The 22,961-nt window shown below is 43.8% G+C and overlaps 2 protein-coding genes across 5 annotated transcripts in view; one reads left to right on the forward strand and one right to left on the reverse strand.

Moving 5' to 3' along the window:
* LOC135499164 (STE20-like serine/threonine-protein kinase) overlaps nt 1-22,668 on the reverse strand; it is a 42,613-nt gene extending 19,945 nt beyond the window's left edge. The window contains exons 1-7 of the mRNA XM_064789831.1: nt 22,637-22,668; nt 12,374-13,356; nt 11,005-11,105; nt 5,417-5,481; nt 5,007-5,110; nt 2,437-2,552; nt 1,258-1,361 (exon numbers count right to left, since the gene is read on the reverse strand). Of these exons, the coding sequence (XP_064645901.1) occupies nt 1,258-1,361; nt 2,437-2,552; nt 5,007-5,110; nt 5,417-5,481; nt 11,005-11,105; nt 12,374-13,247 (1,364 nt within the window). The 5' untranslated portion in view covers nt 13,248-13,356; nt 22,637-22,668. The remainder of the gene's footprint in view (nt 1-1,257; nt 1,362-2,436; nt 2,553-5,006; nt 5,111-5,416; nt 5,482-11,004; nt 11,106-12,373; nt 13,357-22,636) is intronic.
* Nucleotides 1-22,961, forward strand: part of LOC135499123 (transcription initiation factor IIE subunit beta-like) — a 462,452-nt gene that overhangs the window by 412,404 nt on the left and 27,087 nt on the right. Inside the window, exon 1 of one of the 4 annotated variants that reach the window (XM_064789794.1) lies at nt 22,714-22,751. The exons of 1 other annotated variant lie outside the window; for it this stretch is intronic. The gene's annotated coding sequence lies outside the window, so the exon portion shown is untranslated. Of the gene's footprint in view, nt 1-22,713; nt 22,844-22,961 lie in introns of those variants that run through there. 2 more of the 4 variants (XM_064789793.1, XM_064789796.1) reach the window with 2 other exon arrangements.

The following is a 22,961-nucleotide window of genomic DNA, read 5'->3' on the forward strand; positions in this document are numbered from 1 at the left end:
AGCGCTTTATAATGCAGAACAGCCTCAAAGCACTTTATATTATCTGGTTTCAGTCGCTCAAAGCGCTTCACATTACCCCTAGCTATTGGCCTGAACATTCGTGGTTCAAGCTCGACTCTCTGGAAGTATCACAGGTCCAAGCTGCAGCTTTACAGCACTCTAGACTAACATTCAGTTTGTCATCACTGTCAGCTAGGTACCCATCTACTCCTGGGTGAAGAGAAGCAAGTGAGGTAAAGTGCCTTGCTCAAGGACACAAAGGCGAAAGATAATCTTCAGAAAAGTTCAGGGTTTTCATGACAAGTCAATCTGTAAACAATTTTGGAACGAGATGCGAGTTGACTTTGTCGATGATTAAAGGCCTACGCGGTTCGTAAAAGAATTTGAATTTGTAATTGAATTTGAAACCTTTAATTGCGTAAATACAAACTGAATATAAATTTCAACACTGCCGTTGTGTAGACTGATGTACAAATACAGTGGAACCTCCCATAGTGGACACCTCTCTATTAAGGACAACCTCTCTATTAAGGACAACCTCTCTATTAAGGACAACCTCTCTATTAAGGACAACCTCTCTATTAAGGACAACCTCTCTATTAAGGACACTAGTTCTGGTTCCAAATTGGTTGTTTCGATTAAATTTGACCTCTCTAATCGGGACACCTCTCTATTAAGGATAACATTTGTCAGTCCCAATGATGTCCTTTAAAATTGGGAGGTTTTACTGTGCTACTCTAAAGTGAAAAGTGAAAAGTGACTGGGCAGCCGACAGCTTGGTAATATTGCCATTACCATAGGACAGCACTTGTCAGTCCCATGGGTGTCCTCAATAGAGTGGTTCTACTGTAACTTACTCCCCATTTGCATACTCCATTTCAATCATCAGGACGCCGTCTTCTATTAAGGACAACCTCTCTATTAAGGACACTAGTTTTGGTCCCAAATTGGTTGTTTCCATTCAATTTGACCTCTCTAATCAGGACATCTCTTTATTAAGGACAGCTCTTGTCAGTTCCATAGGTGTCCTGAATAGAGAGGTTCTACTGTAACTTACCCCCCATTTGCATACTCCATTTCAATCATCAGGACGCCGTCTTCTATTAAGGACAACCTCTCTATTAAGGACACTAGTTTTGGTCCCAAATTGGTTGTTTCCATTGAATTTGACCTCTCTAATCAGGACACCTCTTTATTAAGGACAGCTCTTGTCAGTCCCATGGGTGTCCTCAATAGGGTGGTTCTACTGTAACTTACCCTCCATTTGCATACTCCATTTCAATCATCAGGACGCCGTCTTCTTCAAAACTATCGTAATAACTGATGATGTTCGGATGGTCTAAGACGGCAAGAACTTTCACCTGAAAAGACGAGATCGTGTCAAAAATCAGACGACTTGCCTGAAGTATCTGAAAATACATGTAAGTACAGTAGAACCTCCCTTAGCGGACACCTCTCTATAAAGGACACCCTCTCTATTATATCAGAAATTGCACACCTTGCCTAAAGTACAGTAGAACTTCGCTATTGAGGACACCCTCGGGACTGACAAGTGCTGTCCTTTTTAGAGAGGTGTCCTGATTAGAGAGGTCAAATTGAATGCTTGGTCAAATTGAATGCTTACAACCAATTCTCGACCAAAAGTAGTGTCCTATAAGAGAGGTTGTCCTTAATAGAGAGGTGTCTGCTAAGCGAGGTTCCACTGTATGTGAAAATAAGTAACAAAATGGTTAAAATGAAATAAGCACAAATTTGACATTTTTCAATATTTGGCTGAAAATGGGTTTTTTTCACACTTTGTCCAATTCTCACAAAGTAAGTAAAATATTGAGGTGAGAGCCAAGCGTAAACTAGGACTCTATCAGATCTATCATAAACAATATTGGGCAATGTTTTCATGCAAGTAGGAGGAAACCTACGCTATTGAAGAGAGTCACCCTCTCTGTTTCTGAGTGTACCCGTACGGAATGGGAATTGAACCTGGGACGTCAGAGGTGACAGGCGCTGTTGATTCCACTGCGCCACTCTGACGGCCGCAGCAAAGTGAGTAGTTTTAGATATTTTTGACTTAAAGGTGTATGCCGTTCGTAATTACTGGGGGTCTAAGAAAATAGAAATGCAGTGATACACAATGCCGGAGTGAGTTATTATGCATGCAAATTTGTTGAAACTTGGTATTTATAGTACTTGTATATCTGTCTACACAACGGCAATGCAGACATTTTCAATAAGCCCACATTGACGCAACTGGAAATTTTCAAATTCATATTCACATTTCACTTTTTTTACGAACCTAGGCCTTTAATATTAACATTTTGTTCAACATGTTCAATTGCACAATTTTCCGCATGAAATCTCCAGCGCCATTTTTTTCATGAAATAGACAGAAGACAACAACGCCGGGGATATCACTGTACATTTCTTTACGACTCTCACCTCGTTAAGAGCAAGTTGTCTCTCTGCTGCATTCAAGTCGTGCATGTTGATTTCTTTGAGTATGACCAGGGAGTCGTCGTCACGTTTCCGGTAGAGGACGGCCGCACCATATGCCCCTAGAAGAAATTAACAATTAATAATAACTAAACGTATTTATAGTGCCAAAATCTACCTGAAGTGATCAATGACACTTTACAATTACTTACTTACTTACTTTTTTGTACAATAAGTTAATAGAATAAGTCTAATGCCTGTAGCGATGAAAGAGGAAGGTTTTGAAGGGAAGCTATGGGAATGATTCCCCATTCGACCGACAGTTACATGAAAGAGGAAGGTTTTAAAGGGAAGCTATGCGAATGATTCCCCATTCGACCAACAGTTACATGAAAGAGGAAGGTTTTAAAGGGAAGCTATGGAAGGTTTTAAAGGGAAGCTATGGGAATGATTCCCCATTCGACCAACAGTTACATGAAAGAGGAAGGTTTTAAAGGGAAGCTATGGAAGGTTTTAAAGGGAAGCTATGGGAATGATTCCCCATTCGACCAACAGTTACATGAAAGAGGAAGGTTTTAAAGGGAAGCTATGGAAGGTTTTAAAGGGAAGATATGGGAATGATTCCCCATTCGACCAACAGTTACATGAAAGAGGAAGGTTTTAAAGGGAAGCTATGGGAATGATTCCCTATTCGACCAACAGTTACATGAAAGAGGAAGGTTTTAAAGGGAAGCTATGGGAATGATTCCCCATTCGGCCAACAGCTACAACCTTAACATCTACGTAAACTGCGTATTCTTAAAAACAACTGTGGCTCTTGGTTTTATAAATAAACAAACATTAATGAGTGAAATGGATGATCTTAATTGCTTATTTTTGAATCAAGTATGCCGCCATCTTGGTGGATTTTAATCTGCTCTCTCCTCCAAACCGAGAGCCAATGACGTCATTGATGCAGCCATTGTGACAATCAGCTGTTCGAACAATGGCGAATGCTTGGAATGACAGATGACAGTTCTTCGATTTCTTCGGGTTCTTCGTCGACGTCCGGTGATGAATCCTTCGATTACAACCGTGCATCAGCAGAAGAACGAGCAGGTCTAGTTCCCCATGCGTTTGAGCCAAGGTACCGGGGTAGAAAAAGGTCTGGAAACTTAGTGGAAACGAGTAGTACTCGCCTTGATGAAAAAACCCCACTGCATCCATGACGTCATTCGCCCGGGAGATTTGAACAAACATGGCAACCCCCGCAAACTGCTTATTAAATGCAATTTTCTGCACTATCTAGGAATATTCATCACATCCTTGGTGTAGAGTATTTGTTTGTCATGTAACTTGGTATGTATTTGTTAAAAAAATATTATTTTGCTGCATCAATTTATTCCCATAGCTTCCCTTTAAGGCTGTTCTTGAAGACCGGGATACTGTCATTTTCCCGTATAGGACGCGGGAGGCCATTCCAAAGTTTTGGAGCAGTGCAAGAAAAAGCCCGGCTCCAAAATTAACCGACCTGCTTCTTGGTCGCGACAGCAGTAGGCCACTTGCAGAACGAAGTTGCCGCCTCAGCTGATAAAAAAAAAATCAATGAAGGAGCTAAAATAATCAGGGCCAGAGTTGTTGAGACACTCGAAAACAAGCAAAAGCACCTTAACCCTTTAACTGCCGAATATATTTTTCATAATTTTCAAACTTTCCAATGACCTGTTTTGAAAAGACTGCAGCTTGAAACGGAGAAGAGTTCCATTCCTCGAAACCGCCATCGACACGATCACCTGCACGCCATCTATCAGTAGGTGGGAAAACTGCGTAGTTTTTGTTGAGGCAGGTGTTAAGAATTTCCTAACAAGGCCGATGTTTTTATTACTAATTAATGAGGGTCTGTCGGATGAGACAAAAAGTTGTACCTGAGTGTCTTAGCCAGGACAAGTAAAAGATCCCACATACATGTAGGTGGACAGTAGCATACAGTAGTCTAGTCGAGCTAGCTCATTTTGGACCTTAACCGGAAACAAATTGCAACAGAAATTATTCCACTGGCACTGCCATTCATTCAGGGAATGAATAATTATTAAAAGAGTTATGTCGCAATGTGGCAGAATGTATGGTGATCGCACTGATGACCGCAATGTGGCAGAATGTATGGTGATCACACTGATGACGACCTAGGTCGCAATGTGGCAGAATGTATAGTGATCGCACTCATGACGACCTAGGTTGCGATGTGGCAGAATGTATGGTGATCGCACTGATGACGACCTAGGTTGCGATGTGGCAGAATGTTTGGTGATCGCACTGATGATGATCTCGGTCGCAATGTGGCAGAATGTATGGTGGTCGCACTGATGATGACCTAGGTCACAATGTGGTTGAAAGTATGGTAAGTCAAGTAATGGGTAATTGAAAGCCATGGCTTCCAAAACTCAAAGATGCTTGATTGAACTCGGGGAGCTAGAATCTTCACAAATACACACCCAACAAATGATATTGCAACTCTGTGACCAATTAATATACTTTCAGTTTTGAAGTATCCAGTTGTGCAGTGAGTGACCGGCGTATTAAGAGCCTGATTTACCCACCTTTCCCAACGGTTCTGATCTTCTCAAAGCCGGCCATTGACTGCTGGTAATGTCCGCTCCATCCACGGAGACACTCAAGACGGAAGTAGAGCTCCCCAACCGTACTGGAAAAAAGTCCATAAGATTTAGTTCCGTGGATTTTTAGAATTACACCAAGCAGGTTGTCCGTAATAGAGAGGTGTCCACTAAGAGAGGTTCTACTGCAGTAGAATCTCTCTATTAAGGACACCCTAAGGACTGACAAGTGCTGATCTTAATAGAGAGGTGTCCTGGTTAGAGAGGTCAAATTGAATGGCAACAACCAATTTGGGACCAAAACTAGTGTCCTTAATAGAGAGGTTGTCCTTAATAGAGAGGCATCACTAAGGGAGGTTCTACTATATGCTTAAATTTACCATTCATGTTCTCACCTTTTTGAGGACGGGTCTTTGACCAGCTCTGCTCCGACAATGTCTCGAGACAAACCAACCGACACCTGAGGAAGAAAAGTCGACAATGAAGACCTGAAAAACCCGACATTTTTTTCAGACATTACGTTATTCAGCCCCTGACCTCGCAGTTAATAATAAAATTCAGGGGTCATACTAAACAGCGTCCACCAGGTTTAAAAGCATATGTGACCCGTTCCAGCAAAACCAGTCGCATGTCGCTCTGAGCTTGGCAGGTTGAAACAGACTGTTTGTTCATTTCACGATTGTCTGCCTTTTGTGAAATCTGACGACATCAATTTCTTCTATTATCTCCTGGTGTCATCTAGGCTCATCTTATGTGCGACATGCGACTAGTTTTGCTAGAACAGGTCACATATTTAAAGCCATCAAGATAAAATCTAATATTCATAAACGAAATAAGCAGGACATTTTCTGATCGTTTCATGACATTTGTGTGCTAGATTAGCAAGTTGTTGTCTAAAATGTACCAGCGTTCACTGGTCACCCAGTCGGTGGCCTTGTTGGATTTGACTTGGAGGAAATGATAGGGCTTCCCTATACTACAGGGGCCTTGTGATTTTAGACAACATCTCCCTTATTTTACACCCAAATGTCATGAAATTTTCAGGAAATGTGTTCTATGGTGTACTTATTCCATTTATGGCTTCTAAATTTTATTTTGATGACTTGATACCCGACTTTAAACCTGGTGGACGCTGTTTAGGATGACCGGAATTCAGGCCTAGCCCAATACATGGTCTATTGTCTTTCATTGTCTTTAAACAAAGTCCGTTTGGACCTTGGTCTAAATTCCCATTGTTCTACTGACTTATCAAAGGGTTTAAAGGACAAATCATGATCACATGGACCCCCAAGAAACAGCTTTCATGGAGGTTGATACGCTTAAACACGAAAATGCAAATAAAGGTATATGGGGACCCTCACCCCCTTATTTGGGCCCAGGGGATGTTCATTGTCCCGTTTACAGTAGTGAACTTCCAGTAATTGAAACACAGTGGAACATCTCTAAGCGGACACCTCTGTAATTAGGACACCCTCTCTAAGACACTGATTTTGGTCCCAAATTGGTCATTTTCACCTCTGTTATCAGGTCACTTCTCTATACTTCCTTAGTCATCTTCGTCCCTAGTGCTGGGACATAAGGCCTTCACCTCACTACAAAGCACATCGACTCTCAGACCCAAGGGTGTCCTTAACCTCTTGAATCCCGGTGACCGACCAGTCGCTTATTTTGAAATACATTTTTTTTCCAACGACCGACAGGTCGGTCTCAGTGATATTTTTATTCCCTTGAGCTGGGACGCTAGCTTATTGCTTGTTTTAGCGTGTATGATGTACAGTAGGGTCAGTTAGAGCATGCCTGGGTAGATGGCGCCTCGGTACCAGACTTTGGCGGTTGTATGCGGGTGCTATACATCGTGAAAGTCAGACACAATTACGCAACCACATGACCACCCTGGGATCCCGGGATTTTCAAGTTCTGGGATTCAAGAGGTTAATAGAGCGGTTCTAAAGTACCTGCATGGTTACTTACCCCCAGCAGAGCCTCTAGCTCCTTGACGATGCCCTGTCCGCCATCTTGTCCCTGAGCGGCGTTACATGCCAAGAAGTCGAGGCGGAGGTTCGCTGCCTCCTTGTTGCCATGGAGACTGAAGAGTTTGGAGAAGAAGCCACGAATACCTGCGTGGTCAAGGACGGTATCTTTATTGAGCTGTAAATTTAGAGATTCAAAATTGAACATGGAAGACGGAAGTGTAGAACCTTTTTTAGCCACATCATTTTCAATGTTGTCAGGCCAAGCTGGCTACCGAGTGGACTGGTTATCACTGGCGATGGTAGCCACTGAACCAGTTCATTGTTAAGGTCAGGTCAGTGCAGGGTTGTTGCTGAACCTTTTTTAGCTGCATCATTTTCAATGTTGTCAGGCCAAGCTGGCTACCCAGTGGACTGGTTATCACTGGCGGTGGTAGCCTCTGAGCCAGTTCACTTTTAAGGTTAGGTCAGTGCAGGGTCGTTACAGGGTCGTTACCTTTTTTAGCCACATCATTTTCAATGTTGTCAGACCAAGCTGGCTACCCAGTGGACTGGTTATCACTGGCCGTGGTAGCCACTGAACCAGTTCACTGTTAAGGTCAGGTCAGTGCAGGGTCGTTGCTGAACCTTTTTTAGCCACATCATTTTCAATGTTGTCAGACCAAGCTGGCTACCGAGTGGACTGGTTATCACTGGCCGTGGTAGCCACTGAACCAGTTCACTGGTAAGGTCAGGTCAGTGCAGGGTCGTTGCTGAACCTTGTTTAGCTGCATCATTTTCAATGTTGTCAGACCAAGCTGGCTACCCAGTGGACTGGTTATCACTGGCCGTGGTAGCCACTGAACCAGTTCACTGTTAAGGTCAGGTCAGTGCAGAGTCGTTGCTGAACCTTTTTTAGCCACATCATTTTCAATGTTGTCAGACCAAGCTGGCTACCCAGTGGACTGGTTATCACTAGCCGTGGTAGCCACTGAACCAGTTCACTGTTAAGGTCAGGTCAGTGCAGGGTCGTTGCTGAACCTTTTTTAGCCACATCATTTTCAATGTTGTCAGGCCAAGCTGGCTACCCAGTGGACTGGTAATCACTGGCGATGGTAGCCACTGAACCAGTTCACTGTTAAGGTCAGGTCAGTGCAGGGTCGTTGCTGAACCTTTTTTAGCCACATCATTTTCAATGTTGTCAGACCAAGCTGGCTACCCAGTGGACTGGTTATCACTGGCGGTGGTAGCCACTGAACCAGTTCACCGTTAAGGTCAGGTCAGTGCAGGGTCGTTGCTGAACCTTGTTTAGCTGCATCATTTTCAATGTTGTCAGACCAAGCTGGCTACCCAGTGGACTGGTTATCACTGGCGGTGGTAGCCTCTGAACCAGTTCAATGTTAAGGTCAGGTCAGTGCAGGGTCGTTGCTGAACCTTTTTTAGCCACATCATTCGAAATATCACTTGTAGTACTTCATTTTGAACTTTTTGTATCTCTTTTGCCAAAAGTCTATAGGGCAGAGACATGTATTCATCCACAGGCAGAAGTGTGGCACTGACACATAGTCCGTACTGAACTGTGAAGCTGTGGTAAATACATGACTGTGATGGGTGAAAGTGGATTTATTCTTCAATCTTTGGTGGATTCTTAATCTACAGAGCCAGGCCATAACAGGGATATACTTTTTGATAATTAATTTAAGGATATATTGTCTCACTGGCCAGTAGAACTTGTATTCTAATAGGCCCATATCAGTCCGTGAGTGACGATTTGATGGCAATGCTGTCCCAAATCAATTTTTTTCTCAGGCAATCGGTATTGGAATGCTTTGAATTTTTACTATTATTTCGATAAAAGCCTCTGCATAACACATATAAAATTTGGTGGGAATTAAAGCACCCTTGGTGTACTTTTTTCACCAACGTATATTCATTAAAATGTACACAGAATGTACACGCTGGCTAATAGAGGTCTCTGGCCTATACACTACATATAGGAATGCCTGGAAATCTTCAGGGAGATGCTGGAAAAAAATGTGTAGACCCGCAGGAGCTAAAGGGTTAAAAAAACAAAAAGGGAAATTTTATGGGTTTTTGCCACAGGCCGCTGACCCCAGCGCGGTTGTCTGGTGCCCCTGGTTCAACCTAGTGCCTCATGACCTGCTCATAGTAAGTAGCCCCGAATAACCTACCTTTTCCTCTTTCCCTCACAACTGTATCACGCCCAACGGGCTATTTATGCTATTTATCATAGTAAGTAGCCTCGAATAACCTACCTTTTCCTCTTTCCAACACAACTGTATCACCACGCCCACCGGGCTATTTATGCTATTTATCATAGTAAATAGCCACGAATGACCTACCTTTTCCTCTTTCCCACACAACTGTGTCACGCCCACCGGGCTATTTATGCTATTTATCATAGTAAGTAGCCTCGAATAACCTACCTTTTCCTCTTTCCAACACAACTGTATCACCACGCCCACCGGGCTATTTATGCTATTTATCATAGTAAATAGCCACGAATGACCTACCTTTTCCTCTTTCCCACACAACTGTGTCACGCCCACCGGGCTATTTATGCTATTTATCATAGTAAGTAGCCCCGAATAACCTACCTTTTCCTCTTTCCCACACAACTGTATCACGCCCACCGGGCTATTTATGCTATTTATCATAGTAAGTAGCCCCGAATGACCTACCTTTTCCTCTCTCCCACACAACTGTATCACGCCGACCGGGCTAATTATGCTATTTATCATAGTAAGTAGCTCCGAATAACCTACCTTTTCCTCTTTCCCACACAACTGTATCACGCCCACCGGGCTATTTATGCTATTTATCATAGTAAGTAGCCCCGAATGACCTACCTTTTCCTCTTTCCCACACAACTGTATCACGCCCACCGGGCTATTTATGCTATTTATTATAGTAAGTAGCTCCGAATAACCTACCTTTTCCTCTTTCCCACACAACTGTATCACGCCCACCGGGCTATTTATGCTATTCATCATAGTAAGTAGCTCCGAATAACCCTTACATTTCCTCTTTCCCACACAACTGTATCACGCCCACCGGGCTATTTATGCTATTTATCATAGTAAGTAGCCCCGAATGACCTACCTTTTCCTCTTTCCCACACAACTGTATCACGCCCACCGGGCTATTTATGCTATTTATCATAGTAAGTAGCTCCGAATGACCTACCTTTTCCTCTTTCCTACACAACTGTATCACACCAACCAGGCTATTTATGCTATTCATCATAGTAAGTAGCTCTGAATAACCTACCTTTTCCTCTTTCCCACACAACTGTATCACGCCCACCGGGCTATTTATGCTATTTATCATAGTAAGTAGCTCCGAATAATCCCACACAACTGTATCACGCCCACCGGGCTATTTATGCTATTTATCATAGTAAGTAGCCCCGAATGACCTACCTTTTCCTCTTTCCCACACAACTGCATCATGCCCACCGGGCTATTTATGCTATTTATCATAGTAAGTAGCCCCGAATGACCTACCTTTTCCTCTTTCCCACACAACTGTATCACGCCCACCGGGCTATTTATGCTATTTATCATAGTAAGTAGCTCCGAATGACCTACCTTTTCCTCTTTCCCACACAACTGTATCACGCCCACCGGGCTATTTATGCTATTTATCATAGTAAGTAGCTCCGAATGACCTTCCTTTTCCTCTTTCCCAAACAACTGTATCACGCCCACCGGGCTATTTATGCTATTTATCATAGTAAGTAGCTCCGAATAACCTACCTTTTCCTCTTTCCCACACAACTGTATCACGCCCACCGGGCTATTTATGCTATTTATCATAGTAAGTAGCCCCGAATGACCTACCTTTTCCTCTTTCCCACACAACTGTATCATGCCCACCGGGCTATTTATGCTATTTATCACAGTAAGTACCTCCGAATGACCTACCTTTTCCTCTTTCCCACACAACTGTATCACGCCCACCGGGCTATTGATGCTATTTATCATAGTATTAAGTACCTCCGAATGACCTACCTTTTCCTCTTTCCCACACAACTGTATCACGCCCACCGGGCCATGGAGAACTAAGGCAACACTGTGAAACTTCTTATTGAGCAGGAATTGGCCTATTAAACCTGAAAGAGAAGGGAGCTGAGGTTAACATGTGTTTTGAATACTTTGTACATTTTGGGGATTCTTTTTCCTGCTGTTTTGTATGACGTCATTTCCTTTGATACATCATCATGTCGCCGTCTTTGTGGTTATTTCCGTTACGTATTTCGGTTGGGTTAACGCCATTTTTAGAATCATTCGCAGACGTCAGTCCTGTTTTCCTTTATAACATGAAAATCGCACTCTTAGGTATGATTACAGTAGAACCTCTCTATTAAGAACACCCTTGGGACTGCAAAGTACTGTCCTTAATAAAGAGGTGTCCTGATTAGAGAGGTCAAATTGAATGGAAACAGCCAATTTGGGACCAAAACTAGTGTCCTTAATAGAGAGGTGTCCACTGTACTTTCCTTTCGATTTCTCTTTGATTTGTTGGTAATGTTCATCTGCAATACCATATTTATTTCATTGCCTCATGTCTGTATATTTGTTTTTGCAGAACGTGTTTTTATCATAATAAATCAAGAATGTTTACTCTTTCACTGCCAATAACGTTTTAAAACGTTACTGAAAATATGTCGCTAAATTGCCAATAACGTTTCAGAACGTTATCTCAGTGTTTCCATCTACTCATCAAAAAGTAAACCAAACTATTGATTCTATGTTGATTTAAACCTCCCGCCATGTCTTCGGAAGTGTTCTCGGAAGGATTCAGTTCAATCTCGTCCCCAGGAAGTGGGTATTTTGAGTCAGGTGAATTGGTGAAGATAGACCAATTTAGCCCCCTCCCCCCCAAATCCTCGTCCTTCTGACTCTCAATAAGTCCTTCTGAGACTGTTATCTCGAGGCGATGGAGTGGAACCATCTCGAGTCCTTCTGACACCTTATAGTGGTGCGCTATTCTCAACCATCATTACTCTTCCTTTTCATGCTATTGCTAATTCCAACCATGACACTTCCCTCTCATAGTCATACATGCTAGAGCTATCTCTAACCATGACGATGTCTCGAACTTATATTGCAAAAACGTCACTTGAGGCAGTAGGGCATTCTGTAGAGACATAATGTTCTTGATTTTACTTCAAATTACAGTAGAACCTCCCTTAGCGGACACCTCCCTATTAAGGACAACGTCTCTATTAAGGACACTAGTTTTGGTCCCAAATTGGTTGTTTCCATTCAATTTGACCTCTCTAATCAGGACAATTCTATTAAGGACAGCACTTGTCAGTCCCGAGGGTGTCCTTAGTAGTGAGGTTCTACTGTCATGAGTTTTTGGTGCCTAACCTACCTATCAAACCATCAAAAGTCGATGTCTCGAACTTATATTGCAAAAACGTCACTTGAGGCAGTAGGGCATTCTGTAGGGACATAATGTTCTTTATCTTACTCGAAACCACAAGTAACCGCGGTGGAAAATCGGCGCGGCTTCCCTGACGATCGTACTTCAGCGACCGCGATCGCGATAACACAACCTCGGCATGCTCATTATCATAAATGCCCTGATCGCTATGCTGTCCGTTGGAATCGCTGCGCTGACGACGCGGGCTCACAAACACCGCCCCGCCATCAGAATAACTCCTCGTGTGTTCCTTGACTAACTTTTCTTTCTGATTTCTCGCCGCAGTCTGTCCGCTTACAGGACGCTCTTTGCCAATATTTTCCGAGTCCGGCTCAGACTTATTTTTCCCGTGTTCCGTATTCGTCTGATTATTGCCACCCTTACGATCCGCGCTGTTCTGCTGTTCAATCTCTCCCTGCGCGGATATATTCGTGCGTCGGTCCGCCTCCGCTTCCCGACCGAGTCTCTCGCGTTCCTGAGTCGTTTCGTCGCGAGCATTGTCCACATCCTGATCACCACTCGTGCAGTCACCCGCCCCATTCCTTGGCACCTCCTCCTCAGGATTCCTCCGAGTCCGACCTTTCTTCTCACCACTACCGACTGAATCCACCGCTTTCTCGCACTTTGAAATCGGCTCACTCCCCGCCTCCTTTGATTTCACCCGCTCCGTTTTTCCTCGATTTTCCGAATACCCACTTTCACCGTCTTTGACGTTAACTCTGGAACCACTGGAATGCCCATGTCTTCGCTTCTTATCTTTTGATCTATTCTGGGATTGCTCTGGTGGTCCAGGCCCACCTGTAACATCCCTGGAGTCTGCCATGTTGATGACAACGGCGTTCCAGGACTTGGCTTTTGCTTTGTTTGTTTAGGACGGCACAAGTGTCAGGTCATCACAGTTGCATGCTCACGTCAGCAGTGTCCTAGAGATTCTGAAGGAACAATCATATTCAATTAGCCTACAATTATGTACAATCATGTTAATCACATCGTCATCAACTATAATTTTAAAAGGTTACGCCACTCGTAATTACTCGTGGTCCAGTTAAGAAATTCACTAATCACACAATGCTGTAGTGCAGTTATTGCCAGAGCCCTCTATTAAAAACTGTGTACATTACGTGTACATTGCTGTTCATAAGTTTTGGTAAAAAAAGTACACCTTGGACCAATCAATCTGCACAAAATTTTATATGTGTCAAGAAGAACCCTTTGCTATAGTATAATAAAGTTTCAAAACAATCCAATACCGATTGCCTGCGAAAAAATGATTTCCATACACCATATCCATCAAAACGTCACTGACGCATTGATATGGCGCTGTCAAAATACAAGTTTTAAACTGACCAGTGAGATCACATTTTCTTAAATATATTATCAAAAAGCATATTTCTGTGATGGCCTGACGCTGTAGATTAAGAATCAACCACAGATTGAGAATTAATTCCACTTTGGTCCATCCCAGCCATGTGTTTACCACAACTTGACATTTTAATAAGCTCTATGTAACTGTGCACACTTCCGTTTGTGGATGAATACACGTCTCTGCCCTAGTATTATGAGTACAAATTTGTTTAAACTTGGTATTCATAATATCTGTATATCAGTCTTCACAACGGCAATGTCGAAATTTATATTTAGTACGTATTTCCGGAATTAGACATTTTAAAATTTTAACCTGTAAGCAGCGTAGTTTTTTATTTGTAAACCCCGTCATATTGCGTAATTAATTAGATTACACATCCTCATCTCACAGCCGCTTCCTCTTGCATGCTGTAGCCATGATTCAGCTCAAAAGCTCAAAAGCCATGATTCAGCTCAAAAGCTCAAAAGCCATGATTCAGCTCAAAAGCCATGATTCAGCTCAAAAGCTCAAAAACCATGATTCAGCTCAAAAGCTCAAAAGCCATGATTCAGCTCAAAAGCTCAAAAACCATGATTCAGCTCAAAAGCTCAAAAACCATGATTCAGCTCAAAAGATCAAAAACCATGATTCAGCTCAAAAGCTCAAAAGCCATGATTCAGCTCAAAAACTGGTGCCAGTAGTGTTCTGAAACCAAACTACACTGCGCTGACATTCTAAGGGGATTCCCCATCGAATTTCTGAGTGTTGCTTGGGCTTAGGTGAATCACAAACATAGGACGCCATACAACATCTTACGCAATGCACGGTCTTTAGGCCAAGACGTCATATGGTGTCTTAATTACGCAGTTAACAGGTTAAATTTAATTACAAATTCAGAATTTTTAACAACCGGCGTAGCCTAGCTAGGCCTTAATTTCAGTCGATTAAAAAATAAAACAGGGATAGGCCCGGAGCAACTGCAGAATAGCCGGGACACTCTGTGCTAAATGATAGGAATGGTGTACATAATGTACAGAGGAACAGAGTGTAGGCCTACATCGTCATAATGTACTGTCAGAGCTACTGTCCGGCTATCGCTATTCTGTAGTTAGGCCATAGGCCCCGATAGGCCTACATTCACTTATTGACTAATTGAGACATCTAGGCTTCGACATTTTTTCAAACTTAATCAATAACTCTGTGTGATTGAGAGTTTGACATGATGACTGGTGTGTGATTTAACTGTAAATGTGTGGTGTCCCGAGCGACCCCAGTCTGTCTTCGGCCCGTGTTGCGGCCGGGGCGAAAACGGTGCATTGTTGTTGTTATTGTAGTCGACGGGCGAGACGAGACAATAAAGTACGAGTTGAATTAAAGCCGATTTGCAAGTTCATTACTTCACTATATCATGTATATCGAGTACCAAAGAAGGCAAATCAAAGGACATTACAGTGGTGACAGCGTATAGGATTTAAAAAGAACCCAAATTAAAATTTGAAGGCAGGAATGGTTGTGTCATCGCGCTCGGTTGCCGCGCTCGACCCGCGTATTCTGATGCAATGCATGTAAACATAGCTGGATTTGTCCTGTTTGTGCCGTCAAATACAATGAAGCAACGCGTATAGAAACTTGCTTACGGTAATTTAGCATGTGTACATGATGTGTAAGCTAGTTGCAGACTCGTGACAGCAAAAATAGAGCCGAAAACTGCGTTTGTAATTGTACGTGCGTTCGTATTGACCAACCCATGCTCGTTTTTGTACGGAGGCCGGTTAGGACAAACTGTTTTTGAACCCCATGCTTGTTTTTGTACGGAGGCCGGTTAGGGTGAACTGTTTTTGATATTATTTATTATGCACTGTCCTGAAATCGTGGTGACCTAAGTTTCCGAAGTGAGTTCGATACGCTGGCATGTCGTCACAGATACATTGATAGTAGTATAGTGTGTCAGTGGGGAGCAGATTATTGCAAGATCAATCAATAAATTTTGGTCAGGTTAAGTCCACTGAGCTGTGGTTGCAGGCCTATTTTGTGGGAGTTCACAAGTCTGAAGGGTTTATTTTTGGAGACAGAAAGTGTGTTCTGTTAGAAAGTAGGTCTATTAGTGTGATGATGGATACTCCAATAGGACGTGGAAGGGGGGCGACCACCCCGAGGCAACTGATGAGGCCAGGTGGAACCCCTAAAGGGGCAGAGGCTAATCCTGATGCTATGACAGACTTTTTGGAAACATTCACCAACCTGATGAGGACCAAAATGGGGCCAGAAACAGTGAAGGCAACTACAGCTTCAACCACCGCCGTAAATGTGAAAATTCAGGCACCGAAAAATTTCCAGTTAAATCAAAACTTCCGAATTTGGCTGGAAAGGTTTGACAACTTTGTGAAGTTAGCCAAGATCCCTGATGAACAGCGTCGGGAACAACTCCTTTCAAGACTAGAACATCAGGCTTATGTTGCGGTCAACAATTTACACCTGGAGGAAAGCCTATCCTACGAGGATTTTTGTACTCGACTAATGAAGCGATTTCATAATACCTCAAGGGAGGATTACAAGTTACAGATGAGGGCCAGAGTACAGCGTGGAAATGAAACATACGAGACTTTCTCAGATGCCCTCCAAGAACTTGCCCTTAATGCGTACCCAAGTAGTGGGTTCGAACTACAACAAGAAATGGCCCTTGACCAGTTTCTTCTCGGAGTTACAGCAGAAGATGCAGTCAAACAGCAGCTGCTAATGAGTTCACCCGCCACCCTGAGCGAGGCCATTCGCAAGGTTAGGCAACTAGAGGCAGCCCAACTAGTGATGAAAAAGGGGGCAAGTGAGTCGAGCCAGCAGGAGGTGGCCAAGCCAAAACAGAAAGTGGCGAGCGTTGCGCCAAAGCCGGCGGAGAACTCCGATATGTCCGATATGTCCAAGGTATTAGAATTGTTGAGCACCATGAATGAGAGAATCTTGCGATTGGAAGGCCAAAAGGGAAACCACAGTACCAGTAAGGGAGATGGTTGCAAAACCTGCGGCGGTGATCACAGATTACGGCGATGCCCTCAAAACGAGTGTTTCATATGCCACTTGAAAGGCCACATTTCCAAAGATTGCCCCAACAAGCAGGGAAACGAGGCGGCGGGATTGTCGGGGGGCAGCACAGTCCCGAAGAAGCAGTAGTGGCCCCACATGTAGATTCCGTTGTCCAAGAAGAAAACAAGGTTAGCCCAGCAGAAAATTCAACATTGGTGGAGAATTCAATGTTGAACCCCAAGGCGACAGTGTTTGAGCCCAAGCCTGGGCATTCACACGTCACTATTGGGAGTATACAGCTGGCTGACAGCAGCCTCTATTTGAGTGGTAAAGTAAACGACCAGTCAACGTCCATGCTTTTGGATACTGGAGCAGCAGTAACACTGATCAGTAGTGATTTATGGGACCGTCTCGATTCGGCCAAGAAAACCCTTGAACCTGCAATGGGATCCCTGATGTCAGCCACCGAGGAAGACTTGCACATTATGGGGATGGTTGATGCCGATTTACAGATTGGATCCAATGTTTACTGTCATCCAGTGGTGGTGGTCAAGAAGCTATGCCACTCGTGTCTTTTGGGAAGCGACTTCTTTGCAAAGCACCAGTGTACCATTCGATATGAAAGTGCTACATTGGAGGTTGGCAATGAAGAAATCCCATTGCGTCACCAAAGAGATGAACTTAAGATTTGTCGAGTCATCCTTGGGCGATCTGTGAAGATCCCAGCACAGACTGAGATGATTGTGCCAGGAAAACTTGCTAGGGGAGGTGAAGCTAGTCATCTGACACCAGGAATGATTGAAGCAAAAAGGGGCCCGACATCGTTCACGACAGGGCGTACTTTGGTGAAGTCAAACCATGGCAAACTCCCCATTCGTGTGGCCAATTTCACAGATAGCCCTATTAGGATGAGGACCAATCAGACATTGGGATGGTTTCACCCAGTCACAGAAATAAGTGGACATCAGGACGACAAACATGTAGGGGCCAGGGAGAATGGAGAGGAACAGGAACACTTGGCTGCAGCTGATATAGCAGCAACCAGTGCTGGGACGCTTTGTACCCCAGACCCTGTATACTCTCCCATACTCGGACAGGGACAATTGGCTGCAGCTTCCATAGCAGTAACCAGTGTTGGGACGCCTTGTACCCCAGACCCTGTCCAATCTCCTTTGCAATCAGAAAGACTTGGAAAACTGTTGGAAAAATTGGAAATAGACGAGATAGATCTGACTGGGTCACAGCGTGCCACGCTGATTTCCCTCATAGCGGAATATCAGGATATTTTCTCAATGGATGATCTGGATATTGGGCACACCACAGTGGTTGAACATCGGATAAACACCGGAGATGCTGTCCCGATAAAGCAGAGGCCGCGGAGGGTACCACCCCACCAACAACATTTTGTTGATGAGACAACCAAAGACCTCTTGGACAAAAATCTCATAAAGGAGTCTACTGGACCATGGAGCTCGCCTATCGTACTGGCTAAGAAGCATGATGGGAGTTTTCGCCTATGTGTAGACTACCGAAAGCTAAATGAGTGCACTGTGAAGTCAGCCCAACCACTGCCAAGAATAGATGATACACTTGGAGGACTGGCTGGGTCCTGTTGGTTCAGCAGCCTTGATTGTGCCAGTGGCTACTGGCAAGTGGGCGTGGCTCCCGAGGATCGAGAGAAAACAGGATTTGTGACAGGAGTTAAGCAATATGAGTGGTTGGCCATGCCATTTGGTCTGACTGGAGCCCCAGCAACTTTTACCAGGCTCATGAACATCGTGCTAGGGGGGGTAGAGCACTGTCTCGTGTACTTGGATGACATAATCGTACATACACCATCGTTTGACCGGCATATTCAGCAGTTACGAGAGGTTTTTGAGCGCCTCAGGAAGGCCAACATGAAGTTGAAGCCAGTGAAGTGTAAGTTGCTGCGACGGAGTCTGAAATGGTTGGGACATGTTGTGTCCAAGGACGGGATCGCCACTGACTCTGAAAAGATACGTCAGGTCCAAGAATGGCCAACTCCAAAGGATGTGGGTGAAGTAAGATCTTTCATGGGCTTGGCTGTATATTATCAAAAGTATGTGAAGAACTACTCAGAGATAGCAGCCCCACTTCACCAGTTGACTGGAAAGAATGCAATTTTCGAATGGACAGAAGCCTGTGAACAGTCATTTTCCAAACTGAAGGAAGCATTGATTGAGGCACCAGTCTTAGCATACCCTGACTTCTCCGAAGATGCGGGTCTCTTTGTCTTGGACACTGACGCCAGTGACTTTGCTGTAGGTGCCGTTTTGTCCCAGCGTCAAGAAGATGGCTCTGAAAGGGTGATCGCATACGGCAGCAAGAGTTTGCAAGGTGGAGAAAATAATTACTGCACCACACGGCGGGAAATGTTAGCTCTCGTGAAATTTGTTAAGCATTTCAGGTACTTTCTCCTGGGAAAAAGGTTCTTGGTCCGAACAGATAACATTGCGCTCCGTTGGCTGCTTAATTTCAAAGACCCATCCGGACAGGTGGCCAGATGGCTCGAGTGCCTAGCCGAGTTTGATTTTAAGATTGAACATCGTGCAGGAAGGCTACACGGGAATGCTGATGCCCTGTCTAGAAAGCCCAGTAGAGTCAGACAACATGGAGATTGCCCATCATGTGGGCCCACTGACAAAAAGAGAATCGATCAGCAAACGCCAATGGACAGAAAAACTCAGTCGGTGAACCTAGCAAGTGTAGCAGTGACCCAGGCAAAACCAAGTGCAAAGTCCAAGCCACAGAGAAAAGTACCAACCCTAGTGGAACTGCCTATGGATTGGACCGCTGAGAAAATTGGACAAGCTCAGGTCAATGACCCTGAAATCAACGAAGTTTATCAGCATGTCCTTTCCAAAGAGACAATAATTCCACAAAGTGTTTTGCAAGGATGCAGTACTCGGACACGGGCAGTTTGGGCCCAGAGACAATTGTTGGAACTAGAGGAGGGAGTTTTGTATTTCAAGTCTCCGGATCAGTCAACCCAAAGCCGTTTGGTTCTCCCAGTAGCATTGATAAAGCCAGTCTTAGTTCAAGCTCACGAAGGCTTTGCTGGTGGCCATTTGGGAATGAGGAAGACCTATGCCAAACTTCGATCTCGCTGCTGGCGACCAGGCTTAAAGCGTTTAGTTGAAGACTTTGTTCGCACATGCCCCAAGTGTCAGAAATGCAAATCACCACCCAAGGGAATAAGGGCCCCCTTACAGAGTATTCCAGTGGGCAGACGAAACCAAAGGTTGCATATCGATTTTGTGGGGCCCATTAATCCACCCTCCAGAAGGGGAAACCGTTATATCATGGTGGTTGAAGATGCGTTCACCAAGTGGCCCGAGGCATGGCCAATGAAAAATCAGAAAGTCTCCACCTGTGCAAGAGTTCTAGTCAACGAATATGTCTCGCGTTTTGGTGCACCCGAGGGTATACATTCCGACCAAGGGGGGAATTTTGAATCAAAAATCTTCGGAGAGATGTGCAGCTTATTAGGCATTGAGAAGACTAGGACAACTGCATATCACCCGCAATGCAACGGTCAGGTTGAAAACCTGAATAAAAGCCTGAAGAAAATGCTAACAACCCTTGTAGATGAAAAGGGACGGGATTGGGATGACAGATTACCATCAGCACTCATGGCATATAGGTCCAGTATACATGAGTCAACAAAGGAAACTCCTTTTGCAATGACTTTCGGAGCTGAAATGCAAATACCTCTTGACCTTATGATTGGAACATCTACATGTGGCTCTGCTTCCCCAGAAACAACAGTATATGTGAAGGATCTCCGAGAGAAAATTGAAACATCATATCGAAATGCCAGGGACAACCTGAAGACGGCTCAGAGGCGACAGCGACAGTACTATGACCAGAAGATGAAAAATTCTTCTTTTTCCCAGGATGATTTAGTCCTCTTGAGAGACTATCATCTTCGGCCAGATGAGGTTAACAAGTTCCACAAGCCATGGAAGGGACCTTATAAGATTAAGGAAAAGATATCAGAGGTGAACTATAGGATTGTGCCTCTCGATGGGAAAACCAAGCAAACAAAAGTGGTCCATCTGAACAACTTGCGGCGCTTCTACATTAGAACGGAGGATGAGCCACGTCGGGTGGATGATCATCCTAATAAAACATCAGAGAAGAAGGATTTCATTGAGAAACTTGAAATGGAGTCAGCTGCTGAGAACTCTGAGACTGAGTCTGAAGAAGAGGTAGAGACTATGCCTTTAGAATTTTTGAAACTGCCTATAGGAAGGTCTTGCGAAGAAACCCCAGAATCTCGTGGACAAGACAAGCTGATGTCAAGACCAGATTTGAGGGACCCTCTTGGTGCTGCTTTAGATACACCAGAAGGGAAGGGCCGCTTTGGTACCCCTAACTCTCAATCTGGTTCCCCCGACGTGCAACGTCCAGGGATGGGACCATCAGATGGAGCAGTAGATCCACCAGATGGGGAATCTGCAATAGATATTCCAAACCCAGACCTGGATGGCACCGCCTCTTCAATTGATTCATCTGTGTATGATCCAGCAGACGAAGTACCCATGAACAAATATTGCTTAAGACCACGTAATGATATGCAGAGGCCTGCACGTTTCCGTTTGTCAATCGATTGCGCCGCGCGTGACACAAACCAACGCGATTCCGCATCAATGCAACAGAACAAAATGCGATGGCTCAAGCGCGCCAGAAAGTTAAAATTGAACCGCATCTCAGCAACGACTTAATAGTGAAAACCTGTTTGTAGCTTTAAACAATTCCTGAATTCATGGAGGCCACGGAAAAGTAATTTGGTAACTTGTAACGTGGCAACCCTATACCTGGGACGCTCTGTACTCCGGGAAGGGAGAGGTGTAGATTTACATTACCTCATGCCAGGGTACTAAGGTGCCTTTGATCTGCCGCTCACAGGAGGATTTTCGTTCTGAAGCGATAAGGACTTAGTAAATGGATAAGAGACTTTTAAATTCATTTAGTAGTGCACTGAGGGAAGCCTATAGAGACAATCTGTTCGTTTAGTGTGTTTGATCAACACATGTTAAGACTATTTTTGGATATATTTGTTGTGTTTGTATATCCTTGTTCTATGCAGAGAAATGGACTCAGGACTCATTTCATGTACTATTGCGTGTACTTGGATCTATAGTTTTGTGTATTTTATTGCTCAGGATCGGAGCTAGTAATGGTTTTTTTTTATATTTGATAATTATAAAATCATTTCAGTATTATTATTATCATGATTTTGGAGAAGACAATACTGAGGATGGACATGATGGAGGATAATCCCTACCCAACTCAGCAAGACGCTAACTCTTATTTTTGTGTTTTATGTTTGGGTAACATATGAAAGCCCTGTTATGTTAGTGAATTGAATTCTGTAACATTGTGGTCAGTTACACACTGACCAAATTTTGTGGGGGATGGTGTGGTGTCCCGAGCGACCCCAGTCTGTCTTCGGCCCGTGTTGCGGCCGGGGCGAAAACGGTGCATTGTTGTTGTTATTGTAGTCGACGGGCGAGACGAGACAATAAAGTACGAGTTGAATTAAAGCCGATTTGCAAGTTCATTACTTCACTATATCATGTATATCGAGTACCAAAGAAGGCAAATCAAAGGACATTACAAATGAATGCGAAATGACTTTTTTGTAACTTTTTTTGTTTTTCTTTGAATGCCATCTCAATTTTCCTTAGATACGCCCAAAACATTTAATTTCTGGCGAAATCTTTTGATGAAAAAACATATACTCTTTCTCTTCATTTGGTTATTCTCCAAAATTTCGTTCTCTAGAAGGTAAAATATTACAAAAGAAACCGAAAAATTTGTACCTGTCAAAGTTTGGCTTCCATCTTGTTTTTTAGTTCATAAAAAAATTCTGGGAGGCGCTCGCAGTGAAAGCCGACAGATGGTGCACAAGTGCATCCGGTTTTTTCTCGGAGTTGGGTTTGTTTATAAAATTTCCTCCGCACTTCCGCTAGTTTTGTCGTTATTATTGGTCAGATTCTACTGAAAATTGTTTAATTGTATTCATAAAGGTATACACTACTAATGACTTATGCCGAATATATGTTGACATATGCGTGTATTGTGGCTTGATGACGATTTGAAAACGCCAAAATTACCAGTCATCCGATCGGCGAATCAGCGTCCACC

Source organism: Lineus longissimus, chromosome 14 (assembly GCF_910592395.1).
Source record: "Lineus longissimus chromosome 14, tnLinLong1.2, whole genome shotgun sequence".
Lineage (NCBI taxonomy): Eukaryota > Metazoa > Nemertea > Pilidiophora > Heteronemertea > Lineidae > Lineus > Lineus longissimus.